This window comes from Histoplasma capsulatum, genomic scaffold (assembly GCF_000149585.1).
Source record: "Histoplasma capsulatum NAm1 scaffold_1 genomic scaffold, whole genome shotgun sequence".
In the NCBI taxonomy this organism is placed as follows: domain Eukaryota; kingdom Fungi; phylum Ascomycota; class Eurotiomycetes; order Onygenales; family Ajellomycetaceae; genus Histoplasma; species Histoplasma mississippiense.
In genome coordinates this window covers 5,057,592-5,080,466 of record NW_001813982.1, presented here as the reverse complement: position 1 = coordinate 5,080,466, position 22,875 = coordinate 5,057,592, and the positions used below count along the sequence as shown (strand labels likewise).

Sequence of the window (22,875 nt, the reverse complement as noted above, 5' to 3'; positions counted from 1 at the left end):
ACATTGATATTAATCAAAAAGCTCTAGAGGCATTATCAGTCAATGAAGATTTTACAAATCAGTTAATGATTGAAGATATTGAAAATGCTCAGCTGAATAAAGAGATCAACTTTGATGATATAGATAATTTCTCTGAATGTGCAATGATATCTGATTTTCTTACTCACAATGAAAAAGTGAAACAGCTTCATCAGAAATTTGAACAGACACAAAACTCTGAACCAGATCTGCAGCTGCAATTACAGTTGTAACAATTACAAATTCTGCAACATGAGCTAATAATGCCATTCTTCCACAACATGTAAAGCTTCATATTGTAGAGGTGAGGTTGGAGGTGATGTTTATGAGCATTATTTACAACTGCCTTTCTAATTGAGACTAGCTCCGCAATAATTTAGCACACTGCAGCTCGTGTGCTACAATGTATTTTATAATAATAAGGAAATAATAAACGAGTGCATTACAATATGATAGCAAATGGATTAATCAAACCTTTGAGCACAGTGGCATTTAAACATTTCATTGATTTACTAAAACTTTTCACTGATAACAGTGAGAATGATTAAATTTCTGTATGTAGCATGATTTTGGGATGATCCAAGTTGAGATAGCCAGCATGGAAGATTCGTAGGAACACATCACGCACGTTGGCGCGTGGGGGGGTGTTGGGCACTAGTTGCCCAGGCGGCCCTCCACCGCACGTGATTACCCCTATATATAGTTAGCTAGCGATCGCACAATGAGAAGATTGTGGGATGTCTAAGTGGTTGTATTAGCATGTCAACAGCTGAGGCATATATGTGCAGTGCGCTAGTCCGTGATAGGCAGTCTAGAGCCAACAAAGATCTCTCACACCACATGATGCTGGTAGTAGAGGGGATGACCAATTCAAACCTCTCAACATTTTGCACAGAAAAGTGTTGGCTCTAGACTGTCTATCACAAACTAGTTAGTGCACCGCACATATATTCCTTAGCTGCCAACATGCTAAATACAACCACTTAGACATTCCACAAAAAGTTGGTTTTTCTATAATAAAGAGAGAGAAGAGAGATTAACATTATATATGTAATTAGCAGCTGAATCAACCTTCTAGAAATCAGTGAATCATTCTTATATAATAAAACCTCTATATTCAATAATTTCAATATCTAATCATTTAATTTGAATTCTTTCTGATATGTTATCATATTTATTTTCTACAGTTTGATTCTCAGAGTTTTTTAAGAACCTTTTGGGATATAATCAGTGAAATCTTTGACCCGCCACTTACAATCAGCTTCTAATACGCAGTTTAAACTTTTTTACACCAGTTAACACTTTATCATCTTTCATCATCAATATATACCAACTTTTATAGCAGAACATTTTAAAATACAGTGACTAAAACGCAAGAGTCTACGGAATCTTACAACATTAAACAGAAAGCTCAGATACTTTACTTAAGTGAATGAAATCCTTATAAGGCTTCAGTGCCTGTTGCACTTCTCCATATGATCCACAGAATTTTTCGACTTGCTCGGGGCATCTTCCAATGAAGTTCATTGGATCCAGCAACTGATCGAGATCCCCGGCTACTGGGGCCAGGAATTCCGATTTCTTCATCCTTTCAATCAAGTCATTTTTCCCACCCTGGTTCTTGACTACATCGCTTGCCTGATGAGACAAAACCCTGATTTCCTCATGGGCGTCCTGTCGTGATTTTCCTAGAGACACCATCTTCATCATGATATTTTCGGTTGCCATAAAAGGGAGTTCTGCACACTCGTTAGAAAATTTCCCTTTATTTAAGAGTTATTACGTTACCCGCCTTCCATCAGCCTGCTACGTATTCTTGCTGGATAAACAACAAGCCCTGACACCACATTGTCCATTGTTATGAGGATCGCGTCCGCGCTTAGGAACATCTCTGGGATGGTGATACGACGAATCGCGCTGTCATCAAGGGTGCGCTCGAACCACTGCTGCGCAAATGTATCTGCAGCGTTTTTATTCAAGTTAGCTAAGTGCCGTCCCAGACTGGCAATACGTTCGCTGCGCATAGGATTCCGTTTATACGCCATGGCAGACGATCCAATTTGATCTTTCTCAAACGGTTCTTCCATTTCTTTCTGCGCTGCAAGATGTCTGATATCGCCTGTGATTCTCTGAACCGTAGTGCCCAATGCAGAGAGCGCATTGGCCACGCGCAAATCAACCTTGCGGGAATAGGTTTGAGTCGAAATCGGGTAGCAGGAGGGGAATCCAGCCTTGGTGCAAATAATTTCGTTGAGTTTGTCGATTTTTGCCCTGTTATTGTTGAAAAGTTCCATAAAACTGGCTTGGGTTCCAGTAGTTCCCTGAGCTCCCCGGAAACGGAGATCGTTGCGTGCGCGTTCAATATCTTCAAGATCCATGAGGAGATCTTGCACCCATTGAGCAGCACGGCGTCCGACAGTGATGAGTTGAGCAGGTTGGTAATGAGTGTAGCCAAGGGTGGGCATATCCTTGTATTCTATGGCGAATTGAGACAACTTGTGGATCACAGTCGCAAGTTTGGGACGGACAAGATCAAGAGCATCACGAATGCTGATCAGATCACTGTTGTCTGTGCAGTAACAAGAGGTAGCACCAAGATGAATGATTCCTTGAGCGGCTGGGGCGACTTGACCAAATGCCTAAGATACATCCTCGTATTAGTATCGTGGGGCCTGAAATATCTGTAATGGAGGCATAGACGTTGTACAGAAAATGAGCTCTCGAGAAGATGCTACAGGAATTGTACACACGTATACATGGGCCATAACATCATGCCTACGCCGTTTTTCTTCCTCTGCTGCGACCTTGAAGCAATTGTCCGTCATCAACACATTTGCCTTCATCTGAGCAATAGCTTCGTCTGAGATTTCAATTCCCAATTCTTTCTCAGCTTCTGCCAGCCAAATCCACAGTTTCCGCCATGTCGTTGATCGAGTTCGGGCGGAGAAAATTGTTTTCATCTCGTTGCCTGTCATGAATCGAAGGCCAAGTGTAAGTGGACATTCCTGTTAGCTCAAATGAAGTGACACATACTTGCATACCGCGAAGCCAGTGGAGTCTGATATGTATCGTTTTCAGCCATGTTTGATTTTAAGGTCACGATTATGATTCTTTAAATGGAGAGGTTGAATTCTGGGTGTGAGCGAACATTACTGGAAGACAAATTTGGTTTGACGATGGTGGGGTTAAATAACGTGATCACCCACCTAACGATCGCTCCCACCTAACGATCGCTAATTTTGTCATCCTCAACCTTCATATCCATCTTCTTCATCAACGCGTAATATGGTCAATGAACGCGTTATTCAGTTAGCAATTGATGAACTTAATAAAGAATTGATTCCTAATTACACTGCTACTGCCAAAAAATATGGAATCAGTCGCATTACATTGGCACGGCGGTTCAAACGCCAGCAGACCTCAAGATCGGAAGCTATTTCAACCTTCTGCCGAACACTTACAGATTCCGAAGAACAAACCCTTCTATCTCATATAAATCGTCTAGCAGAGCGCGGCTTTGCTGTTACACCTCAAATCTTTGCAAATTTAGTTGAAGAGATTGTCAAATCACCAGTTGGGTGTCTTGCATATCGCGTGATTCTCCTTTATATATAAGAGCAGGTGGTAGAGCTGTTCCATCCGTGCAGATGGCTGCAAGTAGTGAGATGAATTCTCTACTTCCATCTTGAGATACACCCTTATTGCGTTTGGATTTGAGGGATTCGATCGAGAAAATTCGCTTGACAGCTTGTAGAAGGCCTAATAAGAAACCTTTTTCATCAAAGTTGTAGATATTTGAACATTCAATCTTATATTTCGCAATCTTCTCCTGCAGCTGAATGACAGACAGTAAGTTAGCCATCAATCACATTAAAAGCCACAGAATCATAATCAAAAAATAGCAATACAAGGGTGAAATAATGATTGAAATGTACAGAGTTATCTGCAGTCTTTCTTGAATGATCAATCGCTCGTAAATAAACGCTCCGGATTTGATCCTTATGCCGTTGACAGAAGCGTTGCACCCAGTTATGCCTGGTTGGAGGATTTTGATGATGAAAAGGATAAAGCATACTTTGCTGCCTCTGAGAACGGGTGGAGTAATGATGAATATGGGCTTATTTGGCTGCAGCAAGTGTTCAATCCTCTTACAAAAGCAAAAGCAGGCCGCAGCTGGCGATTACTTATATTGGATGATCATTCTTCTCATATCAACATGAAATTCATCAACTATGCGGATCAAAATCGAATACTACTGGCAGTTCTTCCTCCTCACTCCACCCACCGTTTACAACCGCTCGATCTGGCGATATTTGGACCTTTGGCAAAAGCTTATTCAAATGAGCTAAATGAGAATATACGGACTGGATTGGGCCTCATTCGCACTACAAAAAGAGATTTTTGGCAGTTATTTAAAAAGGCGTGGGAAATTGCTGTTATACCTTCTAATATTGAGATTGCATTTGCTGCTGCTGGCATCTCACCTTTCAACCCTGAACGCGTGCTTGCAAAGATTGTACGGCCCAAGACTCCGCCAGAGCTTCTAGGACTCAAGACTCCTACATCTATTGGTGGAATGAGGAATCTGATGAAGGAGATAAATCAACAACAACATTGAGTTTCTCTTGACATCCGCCGGGCACTACATGCCTCTGAGAAATTCGCTCTTGACAGAGAACTTCTTCTAATAGAAAATCGAAATCTCCAGCAAGCCCTCAATCGCGAGAGAAAGTGATGTAAATGTGGAAAGGCAATGGGATTGCTAGATTCATCAAATCCCTGTCAGGCTCAATTCTTTTCTCCAACCCAGGTCAGAGCCGCCCGTGAGCAAGCCGCTGCGGCAGAAGCTCTCAAAATTGATTCCCAAGCTCGTCGGCAGGAGGCACAACTACAATGTACAATTCTTCGTGAAGAAAAGACTGCAGAAACTGTCAAATGGAAGGATGAACGTCAAAAGGCTTGCAAGGAGGCCGTCAGGCAGCGTGAGAAAGCCAAAGAGGCCGCAGCAGTCAAACACCAGATTGAAAAGAAGTAGTGAGATCTAAAGAAAGCTCAGCTGCAAAAAGAGAAGGAAGAACGTGCTGCTCTACAGCTTCAAATGCAATTGAAAAAGCAAGCTGAGCAGATCTCTTCAAAGCAGCAACCTGCGCGAGCTTTAACAACGTCAATACGGTCAAAAAAGCAAAACCCATCTTCCAAATCGGGAAATCAGAGTCTAATTGAGATTTTTACTGCAGATTCTGCAGATTCAGCATCAAGTGCAGCTGCTGCTGCCTCTGCTGGCTCCAACACTGCCGGACAGCGAGTTTCACGTTCTGGGCGAATTATCAAACCCAGCAGGTATTAACTACATTAACTATTTATATTTTTATAGTGTATTTTGTATGTACTTTTAATGGTTAATATATAATTTTAATATCTAATTGCGTTGTTGAGATATCGTAGATTTTAATCATCTTGTTGAATTGTACGGAGGGCGCTATCAAAAGAATTGCGCCGCTCAGATTCCATTTATACCGCTAAGAAGCGCCACCACGTTTTAATGAGTAATTACATTTAGCTTCAAATCACCCCGCATTCTATTTATATGAGATTGCCACGTATTAAGAATGGATTCCTCTTTCTTCTCTAATTTCTCATCTCTGGCATCCCATCTGACAATTCATGACTGTTAAAATATATGGCACCCAATACCGATATTGCCACAAGAGCTCTTGTGGTGGCTCTTAAATCACCCTATTTTGGCAAGTCAAATGCTGAAATCACGGAAATCACCCAGATCTCAAAGAGTCAAATCAACTGTATATATAAACACACAATTGAACGTGGATTTAACCCTGAACTGCCTCATATTATACTTCGCGATGAATGGCTTAGAGATGCCTCCAAATCCGGCCGACCAACTCAGGGAAATGATAGCATTAAGGATGCTATTCTTGCAAAGGTTCAACATGATCGCTATGGACGAGAAAAGAGCTGTACTGATCTTGCCAATGAATTCAGTAATGAAGGAATTGAGATATCTTCTATGACTATATGGAGGATTCTTCGCAAAGCAGGCCTTCGAAAAACAAAGCCTACGTGGAAGCCAGGACTCACTAAGAAGATGTGGTTAGATCGACTTCAATTCTGCCTGGAGCATAAGGATTGAACCTTGGAGGATTGGAAGAATGTCATATGGTCAGATGAAACCTCTGTTATTCTTCTTCATCGACGAGGTGGATATAGAATATGGCGTGCGCCTCATGAGGTGTATTCTCAAAGCTGTATATGTGAATGATGGAAGGGATCCTCTGAATTCCTGTTCTGGGCCCGCTTCTCATATGACAAGAAGGGTCCATTACACTGTTGGAGCAGGGAAACCTTGCAGGAGCGTGCTCAATCCCTTGAGTATATTGAGACTTTAAACATGAAGATAGAACCTATAAAGAAGCAAGAATGGGAGCTCTCAAATGGCATACAAAGACTACGGATTGATCATCAGCAGCCAGGTCAAAAACCAATATGGAAGTTCAAAAAAGTCACAGGCAAGCTATCTCGCGGAAAAGGTAGTGGAATTGATTGGTATCGCTATCAAGTTCAAATCCTCTTACAAAAGCTTTTCCCCTTTGCAAAAGAGTGTCAAATTGATCGTCTGAATACCATTGTGCAGGAGGATAAAGCCCCATCTCATGATCACTATATTCAATGTTATATGTACAACATTCATGGCATTCAACAGTTGCTTTGGTGTGGTAATTCGCCGGATCTCAATGCAATTGAAGCAGCTTGGCCTTGGATGAAGCGCAGAACGATGAAAAAGGGAGCTCCTAAGAATCACACAGAAGCAGTTAGAGTATGGGAGCAGGCATGGAAGGATCTGCCGCAGGAGAAGATACAGGCATGGATTGAGCGGATTCCTGTACATATTCAAAAGATTATAGAGTTAGAAGGTGGCAATGAGTATAGAGAAGGAAGGCGGCACGGGCAGGTGGAGGAATAGAATACTCAACTGCTACGCGGGGTGGCGGATTGGCAGGCAGATTAAATCAAGATCTGAATATTCAGTATAAAATACAGTGGGAATTTCTGCCAAGATTTGTGGCGCTGTCTAGCTGTCTTTTTGCCGGCGCAATTCTTTTGATAGCGCCCTCCGTAAATGAGCGATCGTTAGGTGGGAGCGGTCTGTATGTATGTATGTATGTATAGGTAACGTCCCGGAGAAAACACGGGCAGCGCCCGTGTTTCAGAAGCCTCCCGAAGGGCATGGAGACGTGCTACGCTGGAGAGATTTCTATGTACACAGAGAGAGAGAGAAAACAGAATCCAGGTGGCAACTCTTGAGAAGACTCAGCCCATTGCAAAGGATTTTTCTGAGCTGCGCATCCACTTCTGGCCCGACGTATGGCCATTCATGGTGGGGCTATAGTGTGGTTCCCTGAGGGGACCGCCGCTGCCGTGCCTGGAAGGCTTTATAGTGAGCAGAGAGGGATACCTCTCTCAGTTGATCAGAAAGCTGTCTGTGCTTCTAACATCAGAAGAAAGACAGACAAGATAAATAATGAAGGAGAGAGCACTGAAGAAGGTTGTGACAGGAAAAGAGCAGAGAATGACAGAGAGAGCAAAGAAAAGAAGGAAGAAGAAGCATTTGAGCCGATAGAGACAAGGGCAAACGAGAGGAAAACAAAGCAGAGCACGCGTAGATACAATGCCGGCAGTCAAAACCATATCAGCTGAGTCAGACACGTAGACTGTACTGATTACACCACAGCTAATTGAGACAGATGAGCCTAGTTGTGCTATCTGTACTGTCTGCATAGACTGTGATGTCTCTGGCAGTTGCACTAGCTACCGTGGGTGTACTCAGCAGGCCGGCCTCGTGGAACTGCTGCGGGGGTTGTCAGATGGTTTGCAGCCAGCCGGCTGCGTTACCTTGTGCAGTACCGTGTGTAGAACTGCGTGCGGTCCAGCAGTTCTACAAAGTCTGTAGGGGTCAGAGACCCTAGATAGGCAACAGCTGTCGCCCGGTTGTGTGGCCGTGCTGCTGGCCTCTTGGGCCAGTGAAGAAAGTGCCTCTGTGAGTGTCGACAGAGCACCAAATGTTCTGGGCTCTTGTTGTGTCCACAGACACAGGTGAGCCTCGCATCTGCATGCTGGAAACGCCTGTGGTACCAGGAGAAGTCCCCATGAGAGGAGCGGAGTGCGAGCCAGCGGTGAAGGGCATGCCGTGGCATGGTGAGCTCCGGAGGGGCCTTCACTTGGTATTCCACAGTCGGCCTGCTGAAACTCCAGCCCCGGTACCAGTCAGAGAGCTTGCCACAGGCTCCACTCCACCACTTTTGCCTTGCCTCTTGGCTGAGCTGCTTGGCCACTGTGCGGACCCCACTGACTGTGGGTGTGGCCTCGAGACCATAGGCTGGGGCTGCAGTGGATGAGACTGCCCGCTTAGCCAAGCGGTCTGCTTCCTCATTGCCCTCTATCCCCATATGCCCAGGAGCCCATTTCAGGCCGACATTGTGCTGTCTGAGGAGCTCATGGCAGCGGTTGTAGGCCCAGTTTGAGGAGGCTGCTGCACTGCCCCGTATGCCCCAGATGACTGAGGTGTTGTCGAGGCAGAGCCAGATCTGAGGGTTGCTGCTGTCCTCTGTGACACAAGGTAGGAGCTTCACGGCGCACTCCAATGCCCGGCAGGCACCAACTGCCTCAGCGTCGAAGACATGTGACATAGGGCTCAGCGCAGCTGAGAAGCTGGCCAGCTGTTTATTTCCCTGATAGACTATGAAGCCATAGCCCACCTGCCTGCTGTTGTCAAGGCTCCGTTCTGATCCATCTGAGAAAACATATAGATCTGTTGAGGGTTGACTTCTCCACCATTTCTTGAATGCCTGAGCAGCACTCTTTTTGTCTACACCCTCTGTGGGGTCTGTCCCGCATCCCTCTGAGTAGTGTGGGATGGCAAGTGTGGGTCTATTGACTGCAGGTAGCAGCGCCCCCAACCGCTGGACCTTGGACTTTGAGCGCTGCCGGGTTCCAGCCCCTCTTCCTCGTGTGATCATTGGAGGTGCTATCCGTGAAGCCAGTGGGTGCTTCTCATCCACCACCTGAAGCCTTGTCGCGAATCGAATTTTGGCCTCCTCCAGAGCTACCATTGCTGATGGGAGCCCAGCATCCCGGTATAGGGTAGCGATGGGCGTTGTACGGAAAACTGGGAGGACCCCTCTGGCTGCCATAGTAAGCACCTTCTCAACTGTCCTTTGCAATGGGCTGAGTCTTCTCAAGAGTTGCCACCTGGATTCTGTTTTCTCTCTCTCTCTGTGTACATAGAAATCTCTCCAGCGTAGCACGTCTCCATGCCCTTCGGGAGGCTTCTGAAACACGGGCGCTGCCCGTGTTTTCTCCGGGACGTTAAACCTATACATACATACATATATCCTTTCTTATATTTGTAGCATTCAATTTATGAAGATTTAACTGATCTATCTTTAAAAATCAGTTTCAGTATGTTAAGTCCTTTTGAAAAACTTGATCTAGTTACTATTATTAGTAGAAACAATAGACTGAAACACAATCAAAGCATCTGTATTTGTCAATATGATGAAGAGAGATGTGTTTTCTGAAGAGATTTCTGAAATTGAGTTTCTAAAGAAAAGAAAAAAGAAATATTAAAATCAGATGCAAGAGATTGAGAATCTTGAAAAGGCTGTTAAATTTTTGAAAAATCAATGCATGGAGGAAAATGATACTGAAGTATTTCAGATACTTTGTATTCAAGCAAGACAGTTGAATGAGATTTTCAAATACAAACTGAGAATTTCTTCAAAATTTGAGAAAGTCTTTGAAACAATGATGATAAATCCTTTTCAAAAATCTGAGCAGAAAATAGAAACAAAAACTTATACTTAGATTGCAGCAGTTTCCTCTAAACTTTCTTCCTATTCCTCTTCAAAAAAAACCACATTTATTGAGAAAAGAGCTTTAAATTAGACTGCAAAAGCTACTGATACTGTGAGTGCATAAAAATTTAGAAAAATAAAGAAAAGAGTTGAAAGAAGAAAGCCTTCTTCAATCAAAAGCCCAAAGACTGATTGTTAAAATCTTTAAAAAAAAATTTTTGAACAAAAAATGCCATCAAATACAAGTTTCATTTTGCAAATGAGAAATGAGATTAATCATGCTATGAACTCTATATTTGGAATTGAAATATACAAATCAGTTGTAGCATCAATTAAAAGCTCTTTTCTGAGTAATTCTATAATTCTGACAACCATGCCTGAGTTGAACTCCAACTTTCTGGTGCAAAATCAATATATATACGCACCAGTGATAAAATCTATTTTGAAAATTGAAATTTCAGTGAAAAGAAATGAGAAATAGGGAAAATTTATTTTTTATAACATATCAACAGCAATTTTCAATCATGATAATGGGCTGATTCAGCTTCAATATGAGATTAAAGATTTTAATTCATTCAAATTGAAAACATTACTAATTTAGTTGAATAATGAGAAATAAAGAGAAAACAGAAAAAATTCTTCAGTTTTAATTATAACTGATTTATTTGAAGAATTCAAAATTTTATTTGTGACACTTGCTAGTATGAGAATGAGCACATATGAGTTTAAAGATATCAGAGAAAATTTAAAAACTCACATTCAATGTTCAAATTGTCAAAAATATGATCATTTTGCAAATCTCTGTACAAAAAATGTAAAATGTCAAATTTGTGCTTAATCTTACAAAACTGCTGAACACAATTGTCAATTTTGTGTAAAAAAAGAAGTTATATGTGAGCACTTTAAGTCTATTGCAAAAGGTGTCAATTGCAAAGAGCCTCATTTTGCAAATTCAAAAGAATGTGTATCTGCTTCTAAATTAAAATGATCAGTAAAATCAATAATACAATCTGATATTGCTGTCTCTACTAATATGAAAAATAGTAGCAGTTAAAAAAGAAGAAATTCTCAAATCTCTAATTCTGTTGTATCTGAATCTTCTGACAAAGAAAAAATGAAAGTACAAAAGTCATCAAAAACCCCTGTTCAAACACAAATGAAAGATACATATATGGAAGATGTGATAGCTATTGATGGTGTGAATAATAGATTTAATCTATTATTTGACTCTGAATAAAGATAAAAAACCATTTAACAGTTTTATATAATGTAGAAAAAATATAAAAAAAATGTTAAAAGCTGTATAACAATCAAATTTAATCAAAATAATATGGACCGAATAAATTCATGTCTTTATTTCCGTTTATAAATTGACTATGAGCAAAAAGCAAACTTTATTCTTGTTCAAGAACTCAGACTTGATGCTGATCAAGAGTATAATATATCTCATTCAGCATACTATTGTTTTCTATGAGAGAAAACAGATATTAAAGTTAGAGTAGCAATTTATGCTAGAATAAATTCAAGATTTCAATTCAATCTGAGATATGATTTAATATCAGAATCTGATATTCTTGTTAATAATATTGTGGATATGAAAAAAACAGTTTGAAAACATTCAATTAATCAATATCTATAATGAAAGATCACTGAGAGACAAGAATAGAACTTGAACATTTGATAGATGTTTAATGCAGTTGAAACTAAAAAAGAATTCAATAATCATAGGGGATTTCAATGCTCATCACTCTTGGTGGAATTCAGAAAGAACTCAATCAATTAGATCTGAAAAACTAATTGAATGAGCACTTTTAAACAAACTAGAGGGAGATTTACAATGTTAATCAAAAAACACATAAAATGATTTCTATACACACAAAATAATTTTACTTAATCAAAGTTTGACGGGATTTGGAAATATTGAAATTTTAAAAGGAAAAAGGTCTTTACTTTTATATAAATACACTGAAAACGATAGCGAACGATAGCCCTGATCGCAGGGAATCTCACGACACCCAGCAATCCCCAGTTGAGGTGGTGCTGCTGCCATGGTTGTGATGGAGGAAATCGTGGGACGCGCTGACGGACGCCCGCGAGAAGAAAACTCTGACAAGAGGCAGCAGCCCACCACATGTGGAGCAATATTGACACAGTTGAGCAATGTTCTTTGCAATGGGAGCGAAGATCCTGCCATCAACGGCAAAGGGAAGGAGGTAGTGGAGGAGGCAGCCAGGTTGGTGAGGGAGTTGAAGGTCAAACTGGGGGAGGTGATGCTGGCCAAGGTGGAAGACGCGACCGTGGCGACACGCGCACAACGCCAACCCGAAGGAGTGAAAGAAGCCAAACTGTCATCATGGGCCAAGGTCGCAGGACAGGGAATTCCAGAAAAACCAGTGCCTAACTGAACCTCCGCGAGATTACTGTCCTACGCCGGGACTGCGAAGCCCTCCCAGCTGAGGAGGCCACCCCCCCAGCGATTGTGGCAGCCGTCAACACCAGAATTATGGATGTGACAAAGGGAAAGGTGCTTGCAGCAAGATGTCTCCCCAGTGGAGACATCATCCTGACAACCGACGCGAGGGAGACCAGGGAGGCCTTGACTAAGAGCAGCACATGGCTGGAAGTCTTGGGACAAAAGGCGAAGGCAAAGCACACCCTGTACCCAGTCATGGTTAAGGGAGTCCCAATGGGCAACACCAACTGGAAGGAGGAACAGCAAGCCATCAAGGCAATTTAAGCACAGAATGAAGGACTCCGAAGAGGGGTACAAATTGAGAGACTGTCTCTACGACGGAATGCCAGCTTGCAGGCAAAGGTTGGGTCTCTTGTACTCAGCGTCACCTCGCCTCAGCAAGCCAACCTACTAGTAGACAGACAATGGATTGATAATAGACAGCATATTTTGTGACGTTGAAATCTTCCACCGGGAAGCGCAGGTCACCCGGTGCTTTAACTGCCATGAGTATGGGCATACGGCCAGATTCTGCAGGCAGGCCAAAAGGTGCGGGTTCTGCGCGGCAAAAGAACATGACGACAAGGAATGCCCAGCACGAAAAGCTGGGGAACAACCGAGGTGCGCAAATTGTAGGGGAACACACCCAGCCTGGGTCTCTAAGTGCCCTGAGAGGGAGAGGGCATCAAGCAGGGCCCGTACAGCATACATGGAAAGACCCCGTAGGTTTATGGAGCCAAAAGCACAAGATGGGTGGCAGGTGGTGCAAACCAGAGGAAATAAAAGGTTACCCACTGGGGAACCAGAGGGCCAAAGAAGAGGACCAGGCCGACCCAAGGGGATTCTGCAAGCAGGCGAAGCCCAGAGAGGAGCTCTAAGTGCCTTTATAGCACCACAGAGCTCACAACCTGGGTCTCAGCTACAGGAGGACCTAATGGACTACACGCAGACCCCAGCCCCCACGCAACAATGAGGGACACACTAAACCTCCTACAATATAACGTGCACAACTCTGCGAGAGTTATGGGTGCGTTATTGGCAGACCCTGCAACAAAAGACAAATACGACGTAATTGCAGTACAAGAGCCCAGCCGGAATCCCCACATGCTAGCAACACACTGCCCCAGAAGCTGCGGCTTCTGGCCAGCATATCACCCGGAAACACACCCAAGAGTATGCTTTCTGGTCAACAAAAGGCTCGTGGAACACACATGGGAGTGCCACTACCACTCAGAATACATTGCAGTGCTGACAATCACCACCGACCTGGGTAAGGTGCAAATAGTCAATGTGTATGCACCTCCTCCAGGGGGCTACAGCAGTGAACCGGAGGAATCCCCCATAGGCCAGCTGCAGGAGGTAGCCGGAATGGGCACAGATGCAGAGCTGGTCATATTAGGAGATCTTAATGTCCACCATGAGAGGTGGGGAGGGGTGAGAGTAGAAAAAAACTTCCGCATGGCATGGCAGCTAATAGCACAGGTGGATAGGCTGGGTCTCCAGCTTGCCACACCTGTAGGGGCTACCACATGGCAGGACAGAGGCAGCCCAGGGACGACTATAGACCTCACCTTTCTATCACCACTCCTGCACGACAAGCTCAGGAGGTGTGCAATAGCGGAGGAGGCATGCAAAGGATCTGACCATAAGCCCATGGAAACAACACTGGAAATCACACCCATCCCAAAGGAGGCTGAGAGACGAAACTGGAAGGATGCGGAGCCTGAGGAGGTAGCAAGGGACTGCCAAAAGCTATATGTGCCACAAAGCCTGGACTCCAGGCAAGCAGTCAAGGAGTATGCAGACTACCTGGTAGGATTTGTAGGGACATTAGCGGACAAACACGCCACCGTAAGTAAGGCTGGGTTAAAATCCAAGACATGGTGGTCACCGAGGGTGGCCAAGGCAGTGGAGGAGTACAAGCAGGCTAGGAGGTCCCAGCTCCCAGAAATGGAGCGGCTCAGGGCACGCTGCAAGCGCAACAGAGAAATCCACTTGGCTAAGACAGCAAACTTCAGAGATCTGGTTGACAGGACCCGTGATGACCCCAGATTGATGTGGGGACTAGCAAAATGGGGCAAGGAAAGAAGCCATCTGCCCCCACAGGCACCTACTGCCCCCCCCTGAGAACAGGGGAAGGGGCTGACGCGACGGTAGAAACCTCTTTTGAGGGGAAGGCTGAGGCATTACGACAACGGTTCTTCCCACAGCCAGAGCCCGCCGACTTAAGTGACACCAATATGGAGCTGCTGCAAGCTGAAAGGGAAGCGTCAAATGACACCATCAGTGTGGAGGACATGGAAAGCCTGATCCAGAGACTGCCAAACAGGAAGGCACCAGGGAGGAGTGGGATCACCAACGAGTTCCTTAAGATGCTGGGCAAAACATTTGTGGAGGCCATAACAGCTCTCACCAATGCATGCTGGCATTGGGAGACTTACCCAGACACGTTTAAGGAAGCCAAGACAGTGGCCTTGCGCAAGCCAGGGAAGGCTGACTACCAGACTGCAGGAGCGTGGAGACCCATTGCCTTGCTGGACACAATAGGGAAGATTGTGGAGGCAGCAACTGCAAAACGCCTGCGGAAGATCGCGGAGGACCACAACCTGCTACCCTCACAGCAAATGGGGGCAAGAAGGGGCAGGTCCACGAAACAGCCATAGCACAACTTCTAGCCCAGATAAGGACAGTGTGGCAGCACCCAGGACAGGTGGCATCGGTACTCTCCCTAGACATGACAGGGGCCTATGACAAGGTGCTGCGGGAGCGAATGGTTCACATCCTCCGGCGACTGGGCATCCCCAGGGACCTGGTGGGATGGGTTGCGTCCTTCATGACCAACAGGAAATCCACAATTGCCTTTGAGGGCCAGGAATCAGACACCTTTGACATCCCAGCAGGCATCCCGCAGGGGTCACCCCTATCACCTATACTATTCCTATTCTACAATGAGGAACTGGTGCGCATCTGCTCAAGACCGGGGCGCCCGGTGGTGTGCATGGCCTTTGTAGACGATGTCAACGTGATGGCCTATGGCCAGTCCACTGAGGACAACTGCAGGGAGCTCCTGCGCATGCATCGGGCATGCGAGGAGTGGGCAGCACGGCACGGGGCGGTCTTTGCCCCCCAGAAGTATGAGCTAATGCACTTCACACGGGCGCGCAACCAATTCAACCTACAGGCTGAGCTGAGACTACCAGGACAAACTATACAACCGAAACAGGTGATGAGGGTATTGGGTGTATGGTTAGACTCTAGGCTGAGATGGAAGGGCCACCTAGACGCGGTGGCAGGCAAGATGAAGACTCAAGTCAGAGCACTGTCCCAAACCACCCAATCCACATGGGGGCTCCCACTACGACAAGCGAGAATGGTGTATAACATGGTCATCAGGCCGGCCCTGACCTATGGAGCAATAGCATGGCACCAGCCACAGGGGCAGGGGGGCACGGGTCCAGCTAAGCCAGGACTGGCCCTCAAGCTGACCACAGTGCAGAACTCCTGCCTCAGAATAGTGGCAGGGGCATACAAAAGAACCCCAACAAGCACACTGGAAGCGGAAACCCACACAGTACCCTTAGACATCCACCTGGATGGGCTAGTGGCAAAGGCGGTCAACAGGATGAAGGCCTCAGGAATGGCGCAACAAATTGAGAATGCGTGTGCGGCCATAAGGACCAGGCTTCGGCACCGGGGGGTGACAAGGGGGGCACAGAGACACATGGGAGCTGTGGTTCACCCGGTAGCCCTGCCAGTGGACTGGGAACAGCAATGGATTCAGGGTGCTAAGGAGAGAGCCACAGCAGAGATGACACCGGAACAACGAGCCAACCTGGACCAAGCCTCATATAATCACTGGCTGAAGCGCGAGCAGCTCTGGAGGTGGGTGCAGAGGTGGAAAAGACGTGAGCCCCCCTGGGGGGAGCGGCATGGCCGGCCCCCAGACAAGAAAATTCTGAAGTGGCACACCGGCCTGCGCAAGGCTCGCAGCACTATCATCATCCAATTGAGGTCAGGGAAAACCGGACTGGCAGCTTTCCTAAACCGGTGTAAGGTACCTGAATTCCCCACCCCACAGTGCCCCTGTGGGTATGAATGGGAAACAGTCGAACATGTTCTGATACACTGCGAACGCTGGGAGCAGCAGCGTCAGGGCCTTATAAGAAATGGCAGGCTAGACAAGAGGATGCTGCTAGACACCAAGGAAGGCCTGCATCTCCTGTCAAACTGGTGGATGGAGAGCGGGATTCTAGGCCAGTTCACATTAGCACGCGAGCTGACACACTATGTACCATAAGGCCCTGAGCTGCCTTGGACCCCCAGAATCCTCAGAATCCCACATGCACTCACTCCCATGACTACTTAGCCCCTCCCTCTCCTCCCTCTCCTCCCCATCCCCTCGCGTCTCTCCACCTCATTTGCACCACCTCATTTTCATCCCCTCATCATCTCCTCACCTTGCCGTATAATCTCCTCTATCTACCCCTTCTGTCAATCCCCTCTACCCCCTCCTGTCACTCCCTTCTATCCTAACAGCGCCTGCTATCTGTCCCTCCCTTCTTCCTTTCTTTTGTTACTATGCGTTCTCTAATTCCTTTTCCTTTGTTCCCGCTCACATTGCAAGGAACAGCTCTAGCTGACTTGCCCGGTACCCTGCAGATGAACAGGATAGTTAACACCACTGTGCGCAAGGTTTTTCACCCCCCTGCGCCAAGGCGCAGTGGGGTTTTCCTAGCTAGACATATGGTAGCAGAACCGCATATCCATTGGATGAAGGCGGAGTATAATAAATAATAATAATAATAATAATTACAAATATCTAGAAGCAGATGAGCAGAACTGAAATGATGTTATCAAAATCAATATATTATTCAATGATTTAAATGATCAACTGCATAATCAAAGTATAGAATGTTTAAAACTTATAATTTATAGTGAATACTGTATTGATCTTCATTTACTGAACAACAATCTGTCTCAATTTCATATGTTTCACAATCACAGAGTATTTCAATAAATGAATTTATAAACTTTAAATTATTCTACAGTATTTTTCACCTCTGAATTAGAATTAATGAAGTGAGTTCTTCATGTGAATGGAGAACATTCAAGAATTCTCAACATTTTAGATAAAAATATCATTAATTGAATTGTTAAAGAAGTCTGCATACACTGCAACAAATCAGACCACTTTCCAAATCAATGTTTAAACCCAGTCATTTCAAACAAGTCTTTCATATATGTAAACATCGCGCCATCTATGAATAAATAAGAGCAGAGAAAACAAGAGCTCTCATTTTAAAATATGAATAAAAATTCAAGAACAAAGAAGCTAGTTGAAGATTTGAATAAAAGATGCAAATAAATATAATTATAATCTCTGTTATTGTAAATAATCTAATCAATATACAAGCAATGATAGACAGCAGTTTTCTTCATTATACTTTTATAAACACTTAGCTGATAGAGAAGCATAAGTGTGAGGGGTGATGACAGTGTGAAGAGTGAATAGTAGAAGATAGTATATAGTGTAGTGGAAGATAATAATAATTATAGTAGTAGTATAGTTGAAGTTGAAGTTGTAGTTGTAGTTGTAGCTAATCGCTGAAGAGGAAAAGAAAGAGAAAGAAGATGTGCGAAACTGTGAGGGGTGATGACAGTGTGAAGAGTGAATAGTAGAAGATAGTATATAGTGTAGTGGAAGATAATAATAATTATAGTAGTAGTATAGTTGAAGTTGAAGTTGTAGTTGTAGTTGTAGCTAATCGCTGAAGAGGACAAGAAAGAGAAAGAAGATGTGCGAAATACATGCATCCATATATATATACATACAGAAATAGTGGTAGCGAGAGTATAATGGAAAGAGGTAAGAATAGACGAAGATATAAACAAAGATAATATAATAATAAGGAAATAATAAACGAGTGCATTACAATAAGCTTCAGTGTATTTCTTTCTTTAAATTATATAAATTCAATAAATTTTATGATCTTAAAGGATTCATCTTCGACAATATGATAAGATTTAATATCAACATAGAAGAATATAAGAAAATGTGTATATATATAAGATACAAAACCTCAAATACAATTTAATATTCAGTTTATTATGATTCACAAAATTGAAAACTTTGTTGAACACTCATAATTGTTATTTTACTTTCTCAGAAGACAATCACATCTATAAAAAAAATGTCAATAAAATCACTGATCTCATTTAAATATTAGCAGAAGCATTCAAACTATTAACATATTAATTATATAAAAAGAAATACATTAAAATGTTCATCATCAATGTGATGAATATTATAAAAACATTAAATAAGTTAAAATTTAAGAATTTTAAAAAGCTCTATAAAGAACTCTCTGAATTATATGAGAATTACACAGATATATTTAATAAAAAAGCAGTTGAAAAGCTTCCTTCTCAATAAGAACACAGTATAAATTATACAAGCAAATTCATTAAAAAATACAGTAAGAATTCACAACTGCTTTGAAGTTTTCTCTACAATATATCACACAACAAGTTTTTTATTTTGTAAAAAACATTTAATGAATTATTGAATAAAATCTTCATTTACATTAACAATTTATTTACTACAGCATCTGTATTATTTATAAAGAAATTAAAAAAAAAAAAACTTACAATTCTATATTGATCATTGAGAATTTAATAAAATTATCTGAAAAGATCAATATCCTCTTTCACCCATTAATGAAATATTTAAATGAATAAAAAAAATGAAGTGATTTACAAAACTTGACATCTCTGTAGTCATCTATAAAATAAAAATAATAAAGTTGACAAATGATTAACTATTTTCTGTATATATTATAAATTATATAAATGAACAGTGACTTTTTTCATATTGATGAACATCTTAATCACATTTCAAAAGTATATTAACTGAGTTTTATAAAATTTATTTAATGCAATCAAATCAATGTACATGAATGATATCTTAATCTTTATCAACAAATCACCCATAAAGCATTGTAAACATGTATGATAAATACTCAATCATTTGTATGAAGCTAAATTGTAAATGAATATTGATAAATGCAATTTTAAAATTAAATTTATAATTTATTTGAATTTCATCATTAAAGCTGAAAAAGATATGCACATGAATTTGAAAAAAAAGAAAGCAATTCTTAATTAAAAGATATCAATTTTAGTAAAAAAAATTAAAAGCTTTTTAGAATTCAACAACTTCTACTGAAGATTTATCAAGAACTTTTCAGATATCATAAATCATTAGCAGATTTGATTTAACAGAATGCTGTATTTCAATAAACTGATGAAATAAACACAGTTTTTAAGAAGCTAAAAAATATATTCACAAGTATTTTACTATTGCGATCATTTAATTCAAATAAATATATAATTTTTGAAACAAACTTCTTCAGCTACATGATTGAAGAAGCATTGATGTAATATAATAATGAAAATATTTTATAACTCTATATATTTATCTTTAAAAAGATGTCTTTCATCAAATGTAATTATAAAATTTATGATAAAAAAATTTTCATTATTATACAACGTCTAGAGAAATGAGAGTTGAAGTTTATGAGCATTGAGAAGTTTAAAATCATCACTGATTATAAAAATCAAAAATACATCACAATCATTTATAAACTTATTAAGAAATATATATATTGATTGTTGTTTCTTAACCATTTCTCATTATGATTTGTTCCTAATCAGAAGTGGAGAATGTCTTTGTGAATGCTTTATTTTATCAAGAACAAAATATGTTATCTGATGATTTAGATGATAGATGAAAGCATTGAAAGCATTAATTAATCAACTTTGCAATCATAAAAAGTTTTATACAATCAAATAAACTCTATAAATATATTAATCAATTCTGAGCTGAAGATCTTTTGCTTGAAGAATAATGAGGAAAAGTAGTAAAAGTAAACAAGATCTGATAATAAATTGCTGAAGCTGTAAGAAACAAAACGTTATAATTCTTCGCAGATATATACTCAAGAATAGACATCTTAGTATATTTAATTGATGATGACAATTATTTATATTTTTAAAATAAATGATGAGTCTTTAATTCAGAATCTTTATAAACACAAATTATGCAAGAAATTCATGACTTATTAATAATTGAGCATTTAAAGTGTGAGATCATATACAGCATCATCATTCAAAACTTCTACTGACTAAAACATATTGAATGACATATATCAATTCATACACAATTACAATTATTACAGCTCAATGACAGCATGATATGAGCATTGAAAAAAAAATGCTAAAGTCACTACTTATTTCTGAATAAATATAATGAGATATAATTATTGATTTTGTAGTGTTTTTATCTCAGAGTAAAGATTTGACAAAGATTCTAATCATTGTTAATTGTTTCAACAAAAGTGTGATATTACAGTTCTGTGATAAGATGAATGCTGAGATTGTTGCAGATGTTTTTATCAAAAGCTCATTTTATTATATATATGATTTACTTTTATTCATTATATCAGATATAAACCATCACTTTATCAACACATTTTAAACTTATATTTATCAATTATTAAAGATGAAGTAAAAGCTGTCAACAATGGAGTATTTAAAGATTGAAGAAATTGTTAAGTAAATGATATAAACAATTAAGAATAATTTTTGAAAGTTCTGTAATTACATATAAGATAATTGAAGCAGCTTGCTGTCATATATTAAAATAATTATACACAGCTGAAATTCTGCTAAAACTGATACAAGCTTATTTTTTCTTTTATATAAATATAATCTAGAGATTTTTAAATTTTTCTGAGATTTTTTGAGAAACTGTATATATCTGCAGTCTCATACAAACCGTAAAAAATATCAGAAACAAATTCAAGAAAACTTATGAATGAATAGAAGCTTCAATAATCAATATTTAATAAAATTATAAAAATTAAATGAACATCAAAAAAAGTTCTGCAATTCAATATTGTATAAAAAATAAAATTTAATTGAATTTCAAAAATATAAAAACAGATCATCTCTTGTATATGTTAAATTATTATCATATCAAATATATAATAATAAAAGCGTTAAATATTCTTAATTATCAATTCAACATTCCATTTGACATTCATAATATTTTTCATATAAATCTGCTTCAATTCATAGCTGAAGATTTGTTTTCTTCACAAAAGATCTTCAACTGATAATCATTCATCATTATAAAAGATGATAATGAATTTAAATAAGAGATTGAAGCAATTCTCAATAATAGAATCAATCATCATTATTGTGAATATTTTATTAAATGAGTAAAATATTATATTATCATTCAATCTGAACATCTGCATTTATCATGAAAAACACTGCTGCTCTTAACATCTACAAATCCTCACTCATTCTGATAGAGAGAAATAATGTGATGAATTAATATTTGATAATAATTAATTTAAACAATCAACATTTTATGACTCTATTCTATATTTATATAATTTCTATCAATTCTTTCATATAATCTTCTCTTCACATATATATAATTTTAATAATTTCATTATATAACTCTCAACATTCTTTCACTCTGCATCTTATTACAATACAATCTTTAATATTTTTTTATTTTATTTTTTTTTTTATAAAAATCTCTTCATACAATTTTTTTTTCTGATCTTCTTTCGTTTTCTTTCTTTAAACAATCTGTAAATTCTATTAAAATAATGCTAGCTGTTAATCGAAGTACACCTCTTACATCATTCATTATATTTAAATGCAATGCATGATCATAGATTTGTTGATAGCTCATTTTAATATTTAAAAATATATAATTTCAAAAATATATTTATAAATATTCAAACCTTTTATGAATATTATTTACAGTATCGTGATGCTAAGTTTATCAAGCTCTTTTATGAATGCCATTTTCAGTGTTACAATTTTATAAACACTCAGATCTTTTTATGAATAAATTTAATTATCATAAATATTTAAATATAATAATTTATATACTTAATGATAGATATTTATATCTTTTAATATAATAATATATTTAAATGTAAAAATTAATGATGAGACACTCAGATCTTAAATATAGAAAAATCAATTTATAATATAAAAAATATATTTCAATTAACAGTTAGCATTATTCTAATATAGTTTATGAATTGATTAAAGCAAAAAAGAAAAAGAAGATCAAAAAAAAAAGAATTATATAAAAAGATTTTTATAAAAAAAAAAATGAAATAAAAAAATATCAGAGATTGTGCTGTAATGAAATGTGAAGTGAAAGAATGTTAAAAGTTATATAAAGGAATCATTAAAACTACATAGATGCAGAATGAAAATTATATAAAAGAATTGTTAGAAGTTATATAAATATGAAACAGAGTTGTAATTATTATTATTATTATTCCTTTTTATACTCATATACAAGCAGTGCTTATAATGAGTTTTTGTGTGATGTTAAATATAGGCAAGAGTTGATTATACAGGAGGAATGCTTAGTGTTGAATGTTATCAAAAATAACAATAATATAGAAAAATTAATGAAAGACAGGATTGATATTCATG

General features: G+C 39.7%; 8 protein-coding genes across 8 annotated transcripts; 6 read left to right on the top strand and 2 right to left on the bottom strand.

Moving 5' to 3' along the window:
• Positions 1-1,416: 1,416 nt before the first annotated feature.
• HCAG_01433 (adenylosuccinate lyase) lies at positions 1,417-3,100 on the bottom strand (the record flags this gene model as incomplete). The annotated part of the gene is made up of 4 exons (XM_001544336.1): positions 1,417-1,757; positions 1,829-2,657; positions 2,769-2,986; positions 3,052-3,100. The coding sequence occupies 4 exons, from the start codon at positions 3,098-3,100 to the stop codon at positions 1,417-1,419; spliced, it is 1,437 nt and encodes a 478-aa protein (XP_001544386.1).
• A 1,134-nt stretch (positions 3,101-4,234) lies between these two features.
• HCAG_01432 (predicted protein) lies at positions 4,235-5,053 on the top strand (the record flags this gene model as incomplete). The annotated part of the gene is made up of 2 exons (XM_001544335.1): positions 4,235-4,534; positions 4,829-5,053. The coding sequence occupies 2 exons, from the start codon at positions 4,235-4,237 to the stop codon at positions 5,051-5,053; spliced, it is 525 nt and encodes a 174-aa protein (XP_001544385.1).
• Positions 5,054-5,698: 645 nt separating this feature from the next.
• On the top strand, positions 5,699-6,169 carry HCAG_01431 (predicted protein; the record flags this gene model as incomplete). Its single annotated transcript, XM_001544334.1, has 1 exon — positions 5,699-6,169. One exon carries the CDS (start codon positions 5,699-5,701, stop codon positions 6,167-6,169), a length of 471 nt encoding a protein of 156 aa, XP_001544384.1.
• Positions 6,170-6,427: 258 nt separating this feature from the next.
• HCAG_01430 (predicted protein) lies at positions 6,428-7,000 on the top strand (the record flags this gene model as incomplete). Its single annotated transcript, XM_001544333.1, has 1 exon — positions 6,428-7,000. One exon carries the CDS (start codon positions 6,428-6,430, stop codon positions 6,998-7,000), a length of 573 nt encoding a protein of 190 aa, XP_001544383.1.
• Positions 7,001-7,925: 925 nt separating this feature from the next.
• Positions 7,926-9,227, bottom strand: HCAG_01429 (predicted protein; the record flags this gene model as incomplete). The annotated part of the gene is made up of 1 exon (XM_001544332.1): positions 7,926-9,227. The coding sequence occupies one exon, from the start codon at positions 9,225-9,227 to the stop codon at positions 7,926-7,928; it is 1,302 nt and encodes a 433-aa protein (XP_001544382.1).
• Positions 9,228-11,938: 2,711 nt separating this feature from the next.
• On the top strand, positions 11,939-12,627 carry HCAG_01428 (predicted protein; the record flags this gene model as incomplete). Its single annotated transcript, XM_001544331.1, has 2 exons — positions 11,939-12,157; positions 12,307-12,627. 2 exons carry the CDS (start codon positions 11,939-11,941, stop codon positions 12,625-12,627), a joined length of 540 nt encoding a protein of 179 aa, XP_001544381.1.
• Positions 12,628-13,311: 684 nt separating this feature from the next.
• HCAG_01427 (predicted protein) lies at positions 13,312-15,005 on the top strand (the record flags this gene model as incomplete). The annotated part of the gene is made up of 3 exons (XM_001544330.1): positions 13,312-13,369; positions 13,628-14,193; positions 14,394-15,005. The coding sequence occupies 3 exons, from the start codon at positions 13,312-13,314 to the stop codon at positions 15,003-15,005; spliced, it is 1,236 nt and encodes a 411-aa protein (XP_001544380.1).
• A 71-nt stretch (positions 15,006-15,076) lies between these two features.
• Positions 15,077-16,639, top strand: HCAG_01426 (predicted protein; the record flags this gene model as incomplete). Its single annotated transcript, XM_001544329.1, has 1 exon — positions 15,077-16,639. The coding sequence occupies one exon, from the start codon at positions 15,077-15,079 to the stop codon at positions 16,637-16,639; it is 1,563 nt and encodes a 520-aa protein (XP_001544379.1).
• Positions 16,640-22,875: the final 6,236 nt, after the last annotated feature.